This window comes from Galeopterus variegatus, unplaced genomic scaffold, assembly GCF_000696425.1.
Source record: "Galeopterus variegatus unplaced genomic scaffold, G_variegatus-3.0.2 Scaffold5435, whole genome shotgun sequence".
NCBI lineage: Eukaryota > Metazoa > Chordata > Mammalia > Dermoptera > Cynocephalidae > Galeopterus > Galeopterus variegatus.
Window position 1 is genome coordinate 48,332 of NW_007731546.1, and position 18,705 is coordinate 67,036.

Here is an 18,705-nt window from a genome sequence, read left to right on the forward strand (position 1 = left end):
TCACCCACATACACACACACACACACACACAAAAAAAAAAAAAACCGGGTGGGGTGGGGTGGGGAAGAAGATATAACAACTATACTTCCATGAAGTTGTTACAACAAGCAAATGGAAAGGACATTCTTGGGGGGGAGGGGAGAGAGGGAGGAGGGAGGGAGGTGTCGGTGACGGGCCATAATAATCATATACAGTGTATATTGACAAAATTAAAAAATAAATAAATAAAAAAAAAAAAAAAAAAAAAAAAAAAGAAAAAAAAACAAACTAATTCACCCACATACACACACACACACACACACAAAAAAAAAAAAACCGGGGGGGGTGGGGTGGGGAAGAAGATATAACAACTATACTTCCATGAAGTTGTTACAACAAGCAAATGGAAAGGACATTCTTGGGGGGGAGGGGAGAGAGGGAGGAGGGAGGGAGGTGTCGGTGACGGGCCATAATAATCATATACAGTGTATATTGACAAAAAAATAAAAAAAAAAAATAAAAAAAAAAAAAGAATCTCTTGTGGTATCAATAGCAAAGGTACTCACACGTCAATGACAGGAGGTGGAAATGTTGATTCTGTCAATGTAGCTAGTAAAGGAAGGGGCATTTCAGAGCAAAAAGCAAAAGCAGATGGAGAAAATCAGTGAAAAGTGAGGGAAGGTGAAGCAAAATGAAACACAGGCAGAGACAAAGGAGACTGCAGTGTGGGGGGATGGTGTGCAAATGAGGGACAGACAAAAAGCAAAACGACGCTGACCCACTCCCTGCTCTGTGATACCCGAGCTCATCACACTGAGTCTTGGGATTCAAAGGCAACCTTTTTGGAGGACGGAAAGATGAAGCTCAAACTGGTCCAGCATGAAGGTGTGGTGAGGGATGCTCCGTTCTGTGGAGTGACACTGAGCAGGCCAGAGTCAGCTCTCTGGACGCAAATGAAATTGTCTCCTCTGTTTTGTCTTAATTTTCCACCTCGACCTATGTCTGCTCCTAATACTGTCCACTGGTCCTTTCCCCCAGCATTAGGAAGAAGGTTAAAAAACAAACAAAAACGAACAACAAAAAAAGCCAATCCTTTGCTTGCCTTTTGAAAGCCCTACTGATCTAGCAAAATGAACACTAAGCAGGTAATTTCCAGAATTTACCAAGTAATACAGACTTCTCCAGTGGGTCAGGGAGTCTCCTCACCACCCTAACACTCCCAGGGACTGGGTCTTTGTAATGACAATTCTTATGCATACACGTTATCAACTTTTCAAGTCTATGTTACCTCAGCTTCCCTATGATGCCTCTTTTTACAACTTAGCTCTATTGCAAGCTTATTCTCTGAATACTATCACAAAAATTCAGAAATCAATTGATTACTAATTGTTTATAACTTTTGTCTCTCTTCTCCAACTTGACAATAAATCCACACTGGCTGACTGACCAGAGTCAAAGAATCATTTTGCTAGGTTCTCTCAAGCCTGGACAGAGCCTCCTCATTTACCGTATACTGGGAGCACAACTTCTGCCTTCCAAAGTACCTTTTCTTTACAACCCCCAAACCTGACGCAGTTAAAAGAGGAAAGTTTATTTTACAATTACAAATAAAAAAGGTTTTATAACTGCATTACTGGAAACATTGTAAGGAAACAATTCTTTAGTCAACTTGTCAGGCTGGTTTTCTTTTGTTATTTCCACATAGCCTCACTCCCCCTGTATATATAATAAAAACATGTATATCATCAGTTTCCTTGTTCTGGACATCAATTGTTCTGAACATCAATGTGTGACCACATCTAGGATTTATACTTTGACTTCTGATCTGCAATGATGTCAGGCTGTGCATATCAATGTCAAAATTCTGTTTCTAGATATAAATACTATTGAGGATGTTTCAGTTGGTCACATTTTAAAAAATTCGATATGACTTTTTCTTTTCTAATTAATTGATAAAAGATGTCTCTTGGTCATTGATTATAGTAATAAGAAATAATACAAGAAATTCTTTATCTTTTTTTAAACTTTGAACATTTGCTGAAAGATGAATGCTTGTGATTTATTTTCTGTAAAATACTGCATTTCTCATCCATGTTGGAGTCAAGCACAGCGCCAAGTAATTACCTGATTATGTATTCTCTTGGCCACATCTTATCAAAGTTTCCAACTTCACGTGAGAATTAAATATTGGTATGTGGTAACATTTCAATTTCACAACTGAGTTCTGCCTATGGAGAACTAAGTCATAAATCACTCTAGGTTGGGAAAAGGAATAGTTTTAATATTTTTCTTGAATAATCAGTTTACATATTTTTATCCACTGACAACACTGAAAACTTCAGTTTCTATTTTTTTTTTCCTCTTGGAGGCCCAAACAACTGAGAGGATAAGCATTGTTTGTTTACAATACTTTCAGTTTTTATTCTTTCTAATGAACATTTTGGTTGTCTTATCACATCAACCATTTAATTTCATGCTAAGATTTTCAACTTTGGAGTTCCTTTATCCAGAAGATAAAGAAAAGGAAAGCTAGACATTATTGTTAACAAAATACATGAAAAATTTATATTTTGAAAAAAACTCCTAGAAGAAATAAAAGATTAGGTTGAATATCACGAGCAAGATCAGGATTAACATTTCACTTTCCTTGGCAAGTCATAAAAATGGTAAGCAACTGATAGAATGCAATTTAGTAAAAGGAACTATAATGAACTATACAAAATTGAATTTTTTACTGACTCCTGACCCCAGGGTCAAATGTTTAAAACTTTTTCTTTTTGAAACAGAAAATGTTTTGTTTTAAATGGCTGCATCCTATTAAGCTCCTGAACATGAGGGTGAACATTTCTGGAAAAGTAACTTAAACAATAGGGAAAATCTCATTTAGACCAGATGGGGGTCCTTAGAGTTGATTAAGCATTTTCCCATGATATCTACATTATTTCTAATTTAGTAATAGCATCATATGAAGATTTACCTTTTTAATTAAGATTGTAACAGATTATACAAATACGGTGGAATTGTTTAATTCATTCTTCGATTTATAGCTGTGTTCTAGGATCCTTACCAGTGTCAAGGCACTATCCTCTTATTCTCTCACAAAGAAGGAAGCTAATACTACAAACAATAAAATCATATGTTTTCTTTTGATCACATCTCTACTTGCTACATCATTTATATTCTGCAATGATTTTCATGGCAATGTTCAAGGAAATGTGTAAAACTCACTCAATGAAGTAGACTTCACCCTTCTCTGTATAGGCCATTTCCCAGTTATCAGGCAATGGGTCTGAGTCCTCATTCTCTTCAGGTTTAGTTGGCTTTGTGTCATCCATCTGGTCCTTCACCTCCTCGGGCTGACTGTACACTGGTGCAGGATAAGGCTGGGAAGGTGTCTCCCCTGAGGCACCTGCACTCTTGTCTTCATGTTCACTGGATTCTATAAGAGAACAGGAGCATATGGTGAGTCACGCCAGCCACAGTAACTCTGGAAAGAGTGTGGAGTATGCTGCACTGGGGAATAAGCTCTATGAAGGCTGACGGGAAATGTTTTTGAAAAAGCATAATTGCAAACAGCTCTGAAAATGATCACTAGGTCTATTTGAGTTCTCCTTTCACTCATCATTCTTCTCTAGCCTTCAACTCATTATTGTTGTACCAAATTGGAGGTTTGAAAGATGCAATGTAAGAACCGTGTCACAATACAGGTTGCAGAACAATGGCCCTCTAAGGATGTTCATGTCCAAATGCCTGCAACATGTGAATGTTACCTTGCATGGTAAAAGAGAATTTGCGGATGTGATTAAGTTAAGGACGTCGAGATGGGAAGGTTATCTTCGACTACTCAGGTGGGCTCAATGAAATCACAAGGGTCCTTAAAAGTAGAAGAGGTCAGCAGAAAAGGAGGGTAAGGAGATGTGACTACTAAAAAATGGTCAAAGAGATCCAATGTTGATGGATGTGAAGACAGAAAAAGGGGATCACAAATCAATATGGGTGGCCTTTAGAAGCTGGAAAAGGTAAAGAAACGGATTCCTTCCTAGAGACTCCAGAAGGAACCCAGTCCTGCCATTGATTTTAGCCCATTGAGACTCATGTTAGAGTTGTAACCCACAGAACTGTAAGATAATACATTAGCATTGTTTTAAGCCATTAAGTCTGTGGTAATTTGTTACAGCAGCAATAGAAAACTAACACAACAGAGCAAAAACTAAAAGAGATACTTTAAGAGAATTGATAACAGGCTTGGTGGACAGAACCAAGACCCCAACATGTAAATACTATGAGTTCCAGAATGAGAAAGAGGACTACATGGGGAAGAAATAATAAGTCAATTAATAACAGAAGAAAGTTTACCTACGGTAAAGAATCACTTGAGTCTGTAGAGTGAAACGGTTTACTAAATCTGAGGCCAGATTAATAAAACATACAAATCCCTGGATAAATCTAGTGGAAATCTCCAGCTACAATGTTAAAAAGCAACATAAGTAGCCTCCTTCCTGAAGAAACATGATTACGGACAAAGGGAAGAGGAACAGAAGAGCATCGGTCCTTCCATCACTAATACCCTAAGCTCAAAGACAGTAGGCAACATCTGTAGTAACTTGAGAAAAAAAAGGAAAAGTACAACCCAAGAACTTTACTGCATCGTTCATCTATTTTGGCAAAACAAGTCACTTTTGAACATGCAAACGTTCTGACTGTATACTACTCTTGTATCTTAGTTGAGGAGTGTGAGGAATTATCCTGACCATATCATGATGACTAAATCAAAGCAGGGATCTCAAAGCAGTGGAAAAAAGAAGATAAAAAGTAGGAAGAAATAAATCCTGCATAATATATATTAAATGTAAATGGAGGAAGATCAGATTTCTGGAAATTAGTAATGTGTGTTAAAGATAGATTCTTAAAAGAGAAGAAAAAGCATAATAATGGCATGGGGTTTAAACCTTTACCCAAGGAAAGCTCAGGTTCTAGAAGGTAAAGAAAAGGTAGGGAAGTAAAGACATTATAAAGGTCTCATCAGGATGCATATCAAAGAATGAGTGAGTGAGGGAATCTTAAAGGTTACCTTTTCATGGGATGAGATTATTGGGTAAATATTTTAGTCAAGTCAGAGGCTTAATTGTAGAAGAGAGACATTTTTGAAATATCTCATAATGCATATTTTCTCTGACCTATTCAGAGGTTTTTTCTTCCCATTTAGCTTTTCTGCCATTAAGGACAGACCATGAGTCTTATTTGTCAGGGAGGAGTAGAGTAGGTACCATCTACAAAAAGAAACATCCTTAGGGTAATAACAGGAAAGGTATAATATGGAAGTTCCTACGAGGGAACAGCTTAACCCAGAAACTAGAAGGAGAGCACTACTGAAATATAAAATACAGTGAGAGACAAGGTGAGGGTAAGGCAGCCATCTCGGAAGTATGAAATTCTGCAGTCATTTGGGAACATAATCAATAGCTATGAAAATTAAAAATATACATATATAAATGCACATACACCTTGACTCAGTTATCCTACTTTGATAATATATCCTCTGCAAATAAAGGCATTATTGTGTAAGGATACCTATATAATATTTATTGCACTATTGTTTGTAGGAGCAAAACCTGGGCAATGATATGAACGCCTATCAACAAAAATATTATTAAATAAACTCTGTTTATCATTACCACGAAAAACGATGTAGTTTAAAAATGAGGAATCAGATATGTATCTATTGACCTGGAAAGGTGCTTATAATTATTCAAAGAGTAATCCAAGTTGCAGAGAAATGTACATTGTTAAACCTATTTTTCTAAATAAGCAAATACCAAGGTCTCTTGGCTTGTGTATATAATTTTGTATATATCTATATGAGCATGAGAACAGTCTGGAAGGATGTACGTCAAATTGTCATTTACCTCAGACAGTAAATTTGGATGGAGGTGGGGGAAGTTTTCTTTCATATCTTTCCATTCATTGGCTATTATTTTTATAACTTTAAAAATAAAAAAAATCATTTAAAATAAGAAAATTAAAATAGAATGCTATCTTTGTCTCAAAATCAATTGCTTGGGTCATTTCAGAACAATATTAAAGTTTCTATTAGGAATTAGGAAGCACGAGAACATTTTACAAGCTTTCAGTGTTTTGCCCTTAAAAAGAGGAGTTTATAAAAATAATATGGTCCTTAGTGATGTAATCTCCCAGCTAATTCCTCATACAGTTTTCACCTTTTTAAAGTGTGTAGGAAAGAAACAGCAAGAGAAGACACCATTGTTCTCTTTAGATTCTCTTTGCTGTAGCTTGGTATAACACATAATTACTGATGCATGGAACACACTGTGGTACGTACATGAAACATACCAAATGTCATGTTGCATTGAAAAGTTAAGATGCAAGGTCATGCTTTGGACATATTCCTTAATTCAATATTCACTTAATCAATATTTATTAAGCACTCAGTTCCAGGCATTGAGGAACAAAGAGTGAACAAGAGAGGCACGATCCTTGCTCTCAAGGAACTAAATATACATCAAGATGTGTAGTCTTTAAACAAACAATTTAAAATGTGATGAGTGCTCCCTAAGGAGAAAAATGGGATCTTACACATATGCATTCACCTAATCTCACATAAAGAGTAAAAGAAAGCCTTTTTTCCAACATACTATCAAATCTGAGACTTATTTCAGAGAAAAGTAAGGGAGAAAGATAGGTAAACAAGGCCCTATTGGGCAAGACTTTATAAAGCATGCTCAGGATTCGAGACTATCCCGAGAACAATGAGAAGGTATTGATGCACCCTACTGAGGCGGGTGACAGAATCAGATTTTCAATTTCCACAAAGATCCCCTTAATTCTTGGGATTTGAGGTTGGCAAGAGGAGATGTTTACAGACCAGCAGAAAGCTATTTTGTATTGCAGACACGAGATGGTGGTGGCATGGGGATGGAGAGAAGTGAATTAAAAAATATTTTGAGTGTAGATTTTGTATGATTTAAAAAAAAATACTGGAGAGATAAAGAAAAGGGAAAAGTCATGGTAAACCTGGTGGGTGGTAAAGCTGAGTTACACTAAGATAGGAAACATGGGAGGAGCAGCAGGACTCTGTGGGGTGAGGGGAAGACTGTGGGTATAGTTTTGGGCACACTGTGTTAGAGGCCAAGCTAAACTTACAATGGACATGTCAAGTCGGACAGTTCTTACAGAGAGTCAACTTGATAGACAACAGCATATGGCTAGATTGTGTCATAATTTAAGCCATGGGTAAATGAAATTATCAAGAAAGACAGTGTGAGAAGTGGAAACAAGAATCCTTAGAGCAGCTGTCTGAAAGAACTCCAACATTTAACAATCACTGAGGGAAGGAACTGGCAAAGGAGATGAGGAAACAGCAGCCATGGAAGTAACGGGAAAACCAGTAGACCTTTGTGCACAGAAGCCAAGCAAAGGGCAAGGAGAAGGAGACACCTAAATGTGGCCAGGGCTTCTGAACAGTTCAGCAAGATAAGGACCTAAAATTTATTGAAATTAATGACATGAGGGTCACTGGTGACATTAGCTACTGGTTGTGGCAGTATTTACAGTGGAGTGATGGGTGGAGAAGCCAAACTAGAATGGCTTAAAGAATGAATGAAAAGAAAATATAGAATATGCTGACAGAGAATTCATTCAAGAAGCTTAGCCATGAACAAATACACTCTGTTCTCCAGCTATATAATATTATCAAATTCTCCAGAGAAATGTAAGACATCACTTGGGAAAAAGTCTGGAGTCTTTGGAGAAGTCTTTAATAGAATTTATTGATGTGTCAGAGATCACTGAGCAAAGTTATCCCAGTTTATCTAACTCATTTGTTTATTCATTTATTTCTTTACTCTTACTTAATCGAGAAATCATTACATCAGCAAACATGAACTAAACATCTATAATGTGCGAGATACTTGACAAGGGCTTAATAGGAGAGAGAAAGAAACCTTTTTATCAGGCTATTGTGAATTGGGTTGAGAGTAAGTAGCACCTGCCTCCCCCATCTAAACAAAATAAGACAAAAAACAAGGAAGGCAAATGGAAAACCATAACATTCCCACATTTACTATTCATAAAGGCCAATCCAGTGATATAGTTTATAGTGACGGTCAAGGGCTTCTGTTGAAACCCAGAATCAGACCAATTTACCTATTGGCAGCATTGAACCATGGCAGGCCTTCCATGCAGGGACAGAACCTGTTCCCAGAGGAACAAAACAGAACATTTAGAAGAAGCCAGAAAGAAACTGAACAATGCAGGTCCAGGCTATTCTTCCAAGTTGTATCACTCCAATAAGTCACTCCCCCTCTTTTAGTTAGAGTAAGTCAAGGTCCAATGGAATGCAAATTCGGACCCCTCCTAGACATGCAAGGCAACATGCAGGGGGAGCAGGACTGCTCCCCCGACCTGGGATAATTATAAAGAGTATCACAATAATGATTTGTTAAATGATACCCAATGACACAAAAGAGTTGTATAAAATTTTCTAGGAAGACTGTGTAGCGAGTGGAAACAAGAGCACCTAAGTCAGCTGTCTGAGGAACTCCAATACTTAACAGCCAGTGGAAGAAGGAACTGGTCTTATATTTCCTATATTACTAGCAAATGGCATTAATTAATTAATTAGATCAGCATTTATTGAGAGCCTACTAAATGCGTGCAGTCAAGGAAAATGTGGTCCAAATGATACGAGTATGTAATAGTTTACTAGGAGTGTCATAACAAAATACCACAGATGGAGTGGCTTCAACAGATATGTATTGTTTTACAGTTCTAGAGGCTAGAAGTCCTACATCAAAGAGTTGGCAGGGCCAGCTCCCCCTGCCGGCACTAGAGAAGGATTTTTTTTGAGGCTTCTCCTAGCTTCTGGTAGTTCCTTGGCTTGTGGTAGCAAAATTCCAGTCTTCACATGGTATTCTCCCTGTGTGCATATCTGTCTCCCAATTTCTCCTTTTTATAAGGACATCAGTCACATTGGATCAAGGGCGCACCCTACTCTAGGGCACTCTACTCTATGACCTCATCTTAACTAATTATATCTACAACTACTCTCTTCCCAAATAAAGTCATATTCTGAGATACTGGACCTTAACATGTGACTTTATGGGGAACACAACTCGACTCATAAAATGGTGTATTAGATGAATTCATCTTACAATTCATTGAATCAATATTTACCACCTCCGGAACTGCAAGTTACTGTTTCATGCTACACCATATTTGTTTCCCTGATTAAAAAGGAAAATAGAATTTAACTTTGCTATTTTGGATAACAGATTATATCTTTTTTCTGCATATGGCTTAAATTTAAAAAAATAAGATGTGTTGGGCATTGTATAAGTAGTTAAGAAACTACCCATTAAGAATATAACAGACATAATAATAAAGGGAGGAAAAGAACCAGATTTTACATGCCAACCAAGGGTGCCTGTGTCAGCCATTCCTGCCAGTACCCCCAGCCCCATGGATTCAGATTAGAAATATATGCGTGCAAACATGCCCTCACACACATCATATACATGTTAGATCTGGGGCTTGAGAATCCCTGGACTATTTAAATTCTGACTAAAGAAAGGGAGCCAAATAACCTATGCATGCTTTACTTTTGTAGCAGTGTGAATCTATTGCTTGATTAGGAGGTGACCAAGTAAAATTGTCCTTTGTGACTTCCAAGACACATTTTTCAGTATGGTTTTAATGTTAAATCTAAAAATAATATTTTTGGATATGTAAAATGTAGCTTTTCCGTAAAATGCTTGCTACTGAAGTGAACAGACTATTTCAAACACTGGTATTTTTGAAGCATTCCACATCGCGTTTCTATGTCACTTAGATGTCTTGCAAAGCAGAGCAAGATTTTTTTTGTACTAACAATAGAAAGAAAGAGTATTTCAATAAAGAAGGAACACCTCTTCTTACAGGATGGTAATGATGAAAGACATTTTCCCTGGGACCAGGATGGTTAGATTTCCTAGAAATTCAATAGAAACACTGAGGCACAAAACAGACACTTATAATATACAGTCTCATAAACAATAACCCATAAAAACCATATTTTACCTACAGTTTTGCTGTTGCAAAGAATTAAGAAACATAATTTCTTTCATTTTTCCTACCCTAAGGGTTTTGTTGAATTTGGTAAATATGATTTACTTTTTTTCCATAATAAATTCAAAGGAGCTCAAAGATCTATACATAGTACAGGGACTGAAACACATTTAATTGGGAGAGAATAAAATGTGTGCATTTTTGCATTCAGTTTAGTCCTTATAAATTCTCTACCTTTGGTTCGATGTAAGGTTTTGATATTACAAAGATAAGCACAGTAGCCATTCTAGCTGCTTGCCTGTTTACTGCCCGACCAGAATCTGACACAGTGCCTTTCCAGTGCAAGACCAAGGATAAATCAGAATGCCATGGTTTTGAATGTTTCCACCCAGTTTCATTAAAGAATAACAAGAAACCAAGATAAAACTATTTCAAGAAGAATAGCTATTGTACATCTTATCCATATTTTCACTTGACATGGTCTATGTATGTAGTTAATATGAAGCCATTTGTAACTGTCACCCTTTGAAATGAAAGAAATTAATGAAGAATTTGTTTTTAAGCTGGGTAGAAAATTGTCAATTTTATTTCTCTGAACTGTCATCAAATTTGAATTTCCCAAAATTTATTTCACCCTGTGAGAGAGCTCTGTGATTTGTAGTTCTAATGGCTATTGACAAATTTTAATAAATACAATAATTTTCCCCCTTGTCTTCATATTGTTTCTTTGGAAGTAAGTATGCCTGGAGAACATTTTAGCTGAGAAAAAAAAAAAAAAAAGACTGAGAAACATATATATAGCTGATAAGAAAAGAGAATAGGAACAATTTGAGATTTAAACAATTATTACTTTTTCTTTAGCAAGTCTCAGCAACAAACACTCTCCACAAGAAGCCCCAGAACATAACTACTAAGGCTGGTTTCAGACTGCCCAGGTTTGAATCTGTGATTTTGAGCAAATCATTTCCTCACTCTGTGCATGCCTCAATTTCCTTAACTGTACAATGGGGAAAATAACATTACTTACCTATGAGGATTAGATGTGGCATGTATATAAAATGCTTAGAAGAGTAAACTGTCAGAATATAGTAGGTGTTCAGTAAATGTTGTTATATATTATTACCATTGAATTTTACTACAAAGAATACAAAATAAATTGAGCAGTTAAATGAGTCAAGCAATCCAAATAGTTTCTGCTTACAGAAACAAGAGTTTTCTGGTTAATTTTCTATGATTGATATTAGGTGTTAGCAAAAAATAATGCAAGTGGTAAAAGAAGATATACACAAAAGTAGAATTTCTGCTTTAAAAGGTGTTTGCATAAGTTAAACTTTTCTTCCTCAATTGAGACATGCAAGAGTTAAGTAATTAAGAGGAGGAAAAACAACCCTCAGAAACCACACATTTTTTTACAGGTTCTCTATTTCCTCCAGAGTTTTGCGTTTGCTTTCTCTGGGCACCAGGGCCTACTACTGAGCTATGAATATGGTATCACTTTGGCACCTTTGAGGGTATTGATTTAAAGCAGAATCAGAGGCACAGCTCCCCAGTTTTACATTAGCCCAAGTCTTAGTCTCTTCTATACCTAAACAATGTGGCAAATATATGTGTGTGTGTTTATATGAAATATTTTTTGAGATGTTAACAAATATTTCCCTCTATTTTTGAGGCAAAGAGGGAAACATGAGTCTAGAATAAAATATTAGAATTACGAGAGGTTAGCATAATGGTTAACTATGTTTCTGATTTTCAAGATGGTACATTAATTTAGGAAACAGAAATACCCAATTCTGTGAAAAAATGATTTTTATCTGTAATATTTATAAGCAAATTGGAGCTTATTTATTCAGGGGACTAGTCAGGGAAATGTGAATTATTAAGAAAGCATACTCAATGCCTCAAAAATTATTTTTCACCTATATCTAAAACCCACAGTTGGTTACAAATTGTTTGGAGCACTAAAATAACAATACGGAATAATATAAAAATGGAAAATTCAAAGTCTATGAGTGGAAGATGACAAGGAAAATTACTTCCTGAGATAAAAAAATTAATTCGGAAAGAATCACTGGAAAGATTAGTAGAGAAAATTATCTTCCATTAACAGGGGAGAAGAGTTGCTTGATTAGTATATTTTCTTCCTTCTGAAATATTTAATTTTCAACACTGTAATAAAAGTAGACTGGAATAATGGCAATAAAATTAATCCTTAGAGCTCTGAAATTGTATATGCTATGTAATTTTCATAATGTAATAAATTCTAAAAATATTTATCATACAGAAAGAAGTCCCCCAAATTCTCAACAAACTTTGGGGTGAGAAATATTGAAAATATTTAAAGACCATAGCACAATATGAAATAAAACATAGTACATGCACATACAATATTTCTTAGAACTCACTTTCAAAATTCTGAAAAAAAGTCAGGAGAATAGAACTATGTGAAACAGAATGTCACTTTCTGAAGTTTCAGGAACTGCAAAGGGGCTGAAAGAGAAAAGGAGGATGATTTTATTTCATCTTGACCTTGATAATTCAAGTGCTATTCTTTGGGGCCAAATTGGAGTCAAGGTATTTCTTTGATGAGAGCAAGAAGTCAATTAGGAAGAAAAAGATCAGCGTGCTGTTCCTAATGATGGAGCCATGTAGAAGGAATGGATGCTCAAAGAGACCTTATCCAGGGACCTTCCCTCTTTGGAAGGGCCAGCCTTCTGCCAGAAATAACCAGAGCCATCTTTGACAATAAAATAGCTGGGATTCCACACCAAGAGTTATAATCACCTTTCAGCAGAGAAATACGAGATAAGAAACAAAAGGATGCTGCTGAAAATCAGACCTAGAAATTACGGTTAGAAAAAAAGCCTAGACTCTGTGAATGCCTGGAGAACCTGAAGAAACTTAAACATTTCCACGAGTCCACAGGCTTTCTGTAAGTGCTATACAAACGCGAGGTGTTACCTTTGTTGTTCTTGTGTGCTCCTCATTCATGCATCATACCTCTCTCACACATAAGTTACATAAACCCTCTGAGAAGTAGAAAAACACTCTCCATGGAGGTTGAGTGCAAGCTCCTGAAAATGCTGAGTCACTTTGAGGGCAGGAAGAGGTTCGCATAAATGCATCACTTTCAGTTTAATCAAAAAGTGGATCTGCCTTGGTTTACAATGACAACCCTGGAACCAGTCTTTATTTCATATTTTAATTACTACTACAGCTCACCACCGCAAACTCTAAAGCCATCATCTCGTTACTTTGTAATCACACTTAGATACTCAGAGCATTTACAATTAGGGCAGTTTTAACTTTCAAATAATCCTTTTAAGAAAAGATGGAATGCCCCTCATTCATAAATGGAATACCTAATTTTAGAAGGTTAGTTTAAAGTAGTCCCAGAAATTTTCCCATCCAATGGAGAGATAAAACCCAGTGCTGTATTTGGGAACATAAAATTAAGCCTCCTCAAAAAAAAAAAAAAAAAAAAAAAAAAAAAGATAAAGATCTGGGTGGATACACAATTCGCAGTCTCTGTGAACCCACACAAAAATAAGCAGGGAATAGGCATTAGGGTGATTTCAGAGTGGGGCATTATTCCCAGGAAAACAGCAAGATTCACTAGGGAGGACATAATTCTTCTGACAGTGACAGGATCTCATTCACAGAACCAGGACTGATGGTGCATGCACAGTTAGCGTGCCAAGCGGCACAGGACCTGGATGCGGGTCCCTAATGGTGAACTGAGATCATTGCTGAGGACACTTGGTGATCACATAAGGGACACTCTGTTTGCTCTCTGGGAGATGCAGTTCATTTGCACTAATTGCAGGCTTGGGGGCCTGGAGAAGGCAGCTCTGTGTACACATACTGTATTCCCTTTGTTGGCGAAGGTAGCTCTCACGGGCTCTGTTCCTCCCGGCATTGTGTGTGTGTGTATTAACAGAGACATTTAACTGCTTTTAAAATATATGTGCATTTCTAATTCTTTGCACTAGCCTTATTAATAGCTGATGAGGGGAAGCTACAAGATAATAGTGAATTACTTTCCGGAAAAGTTTAGCAGATAACTCATGAAATAAAAGAAATCTGAGAAAGCTTAACCCTATTACTCTGGTTTACAGGACTTTGCTTTTCTGAACAAGAGTTCAACCTTCTAAAAAATCCTATCTACTTATCTGTTAACCATCTATCTATTTTTGGTATTTTCAAAGTTGGGGAGATTAGATTCTATCTCTAAGAATATGTATTTTAAAATACATTTCTGCATAATTTTATTTAGTTATATAAGTTTTGAAGAAGTGTAAAATCAGAAATCTCATATCTTTCAAACTTAGGAAACTGCGCATTGAAGACACTGAATAGTGTAAAATGAGCATGAAAGAAATCAAATCTTATCGATACAGTAAAACTGGTATTCTCTAGAGGTTAGTTGTGATTGTCTGAAAAAATAAAGATTTTCTAAGCACTTGAAATATTTAAAGATATATGCTAATCAGTGAGACAGATAAACAGAAAAGTAAAAATAGTCCTTGTCCTAAAAATGTTTACAATGTATATGAGGATACCAGACATGCACATTATGAAAAGTTACCTTTAAGTACCGGGCTAACTAATACTTTCCAAATAAATAAAAAGTGGAAATTTTATTAATAAAACTGGAAATATTATTAAATAAAAAGTAATTCAGAGATGGTCAGTTTCATCTTTTCATTGTGGGAGTCAGCAAGTGATTCCGAGGGACTATCAAAAATTTCATTGGATTTTGTATAAAAGAAGAGAAGATTCAAATGTGGGTATGTCCTGATCAGAGAAGCAGAAATGTTTAGAGTGTGGAGTATGGATGAGAGAAGAGAGGTTATGTAGGGATAATAGGAGCCAAAGCCAACAGAAATGTTCTAGTCAAATGTAGGAGGACCTGAATGGTTGCCCAAGGAGTTTGAACCATGGAAACAGAAGCTCATTCAAGTTTTGAGAAGGACACTTGCATGACCGAGAGTTGATTCAAGAATCCTTACTAGATGAGGGATAAAAGGTAATTTGATAGGGAAGGAGGCATGCAGGTCAGTTAGGGCACTGTGCTCCACAAATGGATTTGTAAGGCAGTGCTCAGGATGGGACAGTAATATTTAGAAGAAAGGATGAAAGCTGATGGCCCAGTGATCTTTTGTGTCTAATAATTAATATAAAGCCAGAGGAAGAGAAACATCAAAGATAATTCTGAGGAATCTGGGTGAACACAAGAATTAGAGAAATCAGGCGAAAGACTTTGTGAGTTGGTTTGCTTGTTTGTTATATGGGAGAAGAGTTTAAATGAAATGTGCTACATTTAAGTTACAGAAGAAATGTTTAGGTGGAGCTGTCCAGTGGGCAGTAGTTAGAAATATGGCCCTGTAAGGAAGGAGAGCAGTGAAGGCTGCAGGTAAATCTACAGTATTTGAAGCCGTGGGGCTGGATGTCAACTCTAATAAGACAAACAGAAAGATAAAGATGTCTAAATATAGGTGAGGTTAATGTCAGGGAAGGTTTCCTGGGGATATAAATTTCAAACATCACTGCAAAGACAGAATGTGTAAGATGATATGAGGATATATCATATGTGCAAGCATTAGATCTAACACCACTGCCAGAACCTAGTGAAGGACAAATATAATGCAATACAATGTAGATTAAATACACTGAGCTAAAGGACTGTGAGTTACCTTGTGGAGGTCAGAAGTCACCTTGTCCTCAGCATGGTTAACAGCTCAGGAAAATGTGCTGGTGAGAGGACAATTCAGATATTACTGTATCCAAATCTCACGTCTGCCACCAAATGAACTCTTAACTTAGTTAAGCACCTTAAGCTAAGTTTCAGGATTTCATTTATAAAATAAGAATACTATTATTATGGGATTAGAGATAATATATGTACTATATGCCTGGCCCGTTATATGCATTCATTAAAGGAGAGCTGCCATTATTATTTTATTTTTATTTTTGTATTGTCAAGGATAGGACTACATTTCTAAAGATATAATTAGATTGATTTCCATCATCAAGATGATGCATGGCAGAGGAAGAGAAATGTTTCTGACCTGTCTGAGACTGGAAAACCATTATGTTTTTTCTAGGTGCTATGGGCTAAATCCATGTATCTGGTAATTTTGACCAGAAAGTGGGAACCAAATATAAAATGAATATTCACATGTTTTAGGTGAATTTTCATTGATAATGTTAGCAGAACTTCATGGAAAACTTACATATTTAAGGTGAGCACTGAATTTACGTTGATAAGGTCTCAAAGAAAAGGAAAAATACAGTTTTAAATATAAACTATAGTTCTAAGGAGAAAAGGTGAAGAAAATGGGTAACATATATAAATTGAGGAATCCTCTAAAACCATTATTTACATAGAGAAAATAGTTCATTTTTGCAAAGTATATAGGAAGCCAAAGATTGGTAGGTTTGATGCTTATATACATACACAATATAATAAAAAATTAGGAACTTTTTGTGCTCGCAGAGGGAAATACACTTACTTGTACATGACTTCCAGAAATGAAAGCAGTAAGTTTTTGGTAAATAGAAATTTATAATGCTACTTTTAAAGATGTACAGATAAAATAGAGGTCATGAATTGACATATCACTAAGAAATACATTTATGCTTATATTTGGTTATGCAAGACTCAGGACAGTATAGCAGCTAGGAGCATGGGTTCTGGACTCAGGAATTCTAGATATAAATTCTAGTTCCTGAGAAAATTATTTAACTTTAGTGTATCTAACTTTCTTAATTTATAAAATAATACCTAGTTAATACAGCACTTAGGATAGTTAAATGAAGTAATACTTACAACAAAGTTAGGCAATTCCTAACACATGATAGGCATTAAAAGGAAGCTAATTACTATATTATTTATTACTATTATTATCAATATTCTTTTGTAACAGAATAAGATTACCTCAATGAGCTTTTCTCACTCTCTAAATGTGCCTCTTGATTTCAATATTTATGTTCTGAATTGATGTCTGATATTAATTTTTTTTAAATTTTATTTTGTCAATATACATTGTGGTTGATTATTGTTGCCCCTTACCAAAACCTCCTTCCCTCCTCTCCTCCCTCTCCTCCCTCCCACCCAACAATGTCCTTTCTGTTTGCTTGTCGTATCAACTTCAAGTAACTGTAGTTGTTATATCTTCTTCTCCCCATCCCCCCGTTTTGTGTGTGTGTGTGTGTGTGTGTGAATGTATTTATTTATTTTTATCTCCCACCAGTAAGTGCGAACATGTGGTATTTCTCTTTCTGTGCCTGACTCGTTTCACTCAATATTATTCTCTCAAGGTCCATCCATGTTGTTGCAAATGGCAGTATTTCATTCGTTTTTATAGCTGAGTAGTATTCCATTGTGTAGATGTACCACACTTTCCGTATCCACTCATCTGATGATGGACATTTGGGCTGGTTCCAACACTTGGCTACTTTAAAGAGTGCTGCGATGAACATTGGGGAACAGGTATACCTTCGACTTGATGATTCCCATTCCTTTGGATATATTCCCAGCAGTGGGATAGCTGGGTCGTATGGTAGATCTATCTTCAGCTGTTTAAGGAACCCATGGTCAGATGTATATTTTGCAAATATTTTCTTCCACTCTGTTGGTTGTCTTTTAACTCTGTTAATTGTTTCTTTTGCTGTGCAGAAGCTTTTTGGTTTGATATAATCCAATTTGTTTATTTTTCCTTTGGTTGCCCATGCTTTTGGGGTCATATTCATGAAATCTGTGTCCAGTCCTATTTCCTGAAGTGTTTCTCCTATGTTCTCTCTTTTTTTTTTTTTCCCCTTTTTGTCTTTTTCCGTGTCCGGCAATGGATCGCAACCCTCAGTGTTGCTCCCGTACCGGACCGGGACCGGCAACGGGATCACAACCCTCGGTGTTGCGCCCGCACCTCACTCAGCCAGTGAGCGGGAACCGGTCTGTATGTGGGATCCGAACCCTCGGCGGGAGCGCGCCACCGCACTCCCAAGCGGCGCACTGTAGCAGTGCGCCACTGGGCCGGCCGTCTCCTATGTTCTCTTTAAGAAGTTTTATTGTTTCAGGGTGTATATTTAAATCCCTAATCCATTTTGTGTTGACTTTAGTATATGGTGAGAGGTATGGGTCTAGTTTCATTCTCCTGCATATGGATATCCAGTTATTCCAGCACCACTTGCTGAAGAGGCTGTCCCTTCCCCAGTGAATAGGCTTGGTGCCTTTGTCAAAGATCAAATGGCAGTAAGTGTGTGGGTTGATTTCTGGATTCTCTATTCTATTCCATTGATCAGTGTGTCTGTTTTTATGCCAGTACCATACTGTTTTGGTTATTATAGCTTTGTAGTATAGCTTAAAGTCAGGTAGTGTTATGCCTCCAGCTTTATTTTTTTTGCTCAGCATTGCTTTGGCTATTCGTGGTCTTTTGTTATTCCAGATAAATGACTGTATAGTTCTTTCCATTTCTGAGAGAAATGTCATAGGAATTTTGATGGGGATTTCATTGAATTTGTATATCACTTTGGGTAGTATGGACATTTTCACTATGTTGATTCTTCCATCCAATCTAAGAGCATGGGATATCTTTCCATCTTCTTGTATCCTCTCTAATTTCTTTCAGGAGTGGTATATAGTTCTCGTTGTAGTGATTTTTCACA

At 36.5% G+C, this 18,705-nt stretch overlaps 1 protein-coding gene across 1 annotated transcript in view; it reads right to left on the minus strand.

The window, feature by feature from the left end:
* LOC103604848 (membrane-associated guanylate kinase, WW and PDZ domain-containing protein 2-like) overlaps positions 1–18,705 on the minus strand; it is a 35,937-nt gene that overhangs the window by 9,278 nt on the left and 7,954 nt on the right. Inside the window, exon 3 of the mRNA XM_008589427.1 lies at positions 3,208–3,418. Within this exon, the coding sequence (XP_008587649.1) occupies positions 3,208–3,418 (211 nt within the window). The remainder of the gene's footprint in view (positions 1–3,207; positions 3,419–18,705) is intronic.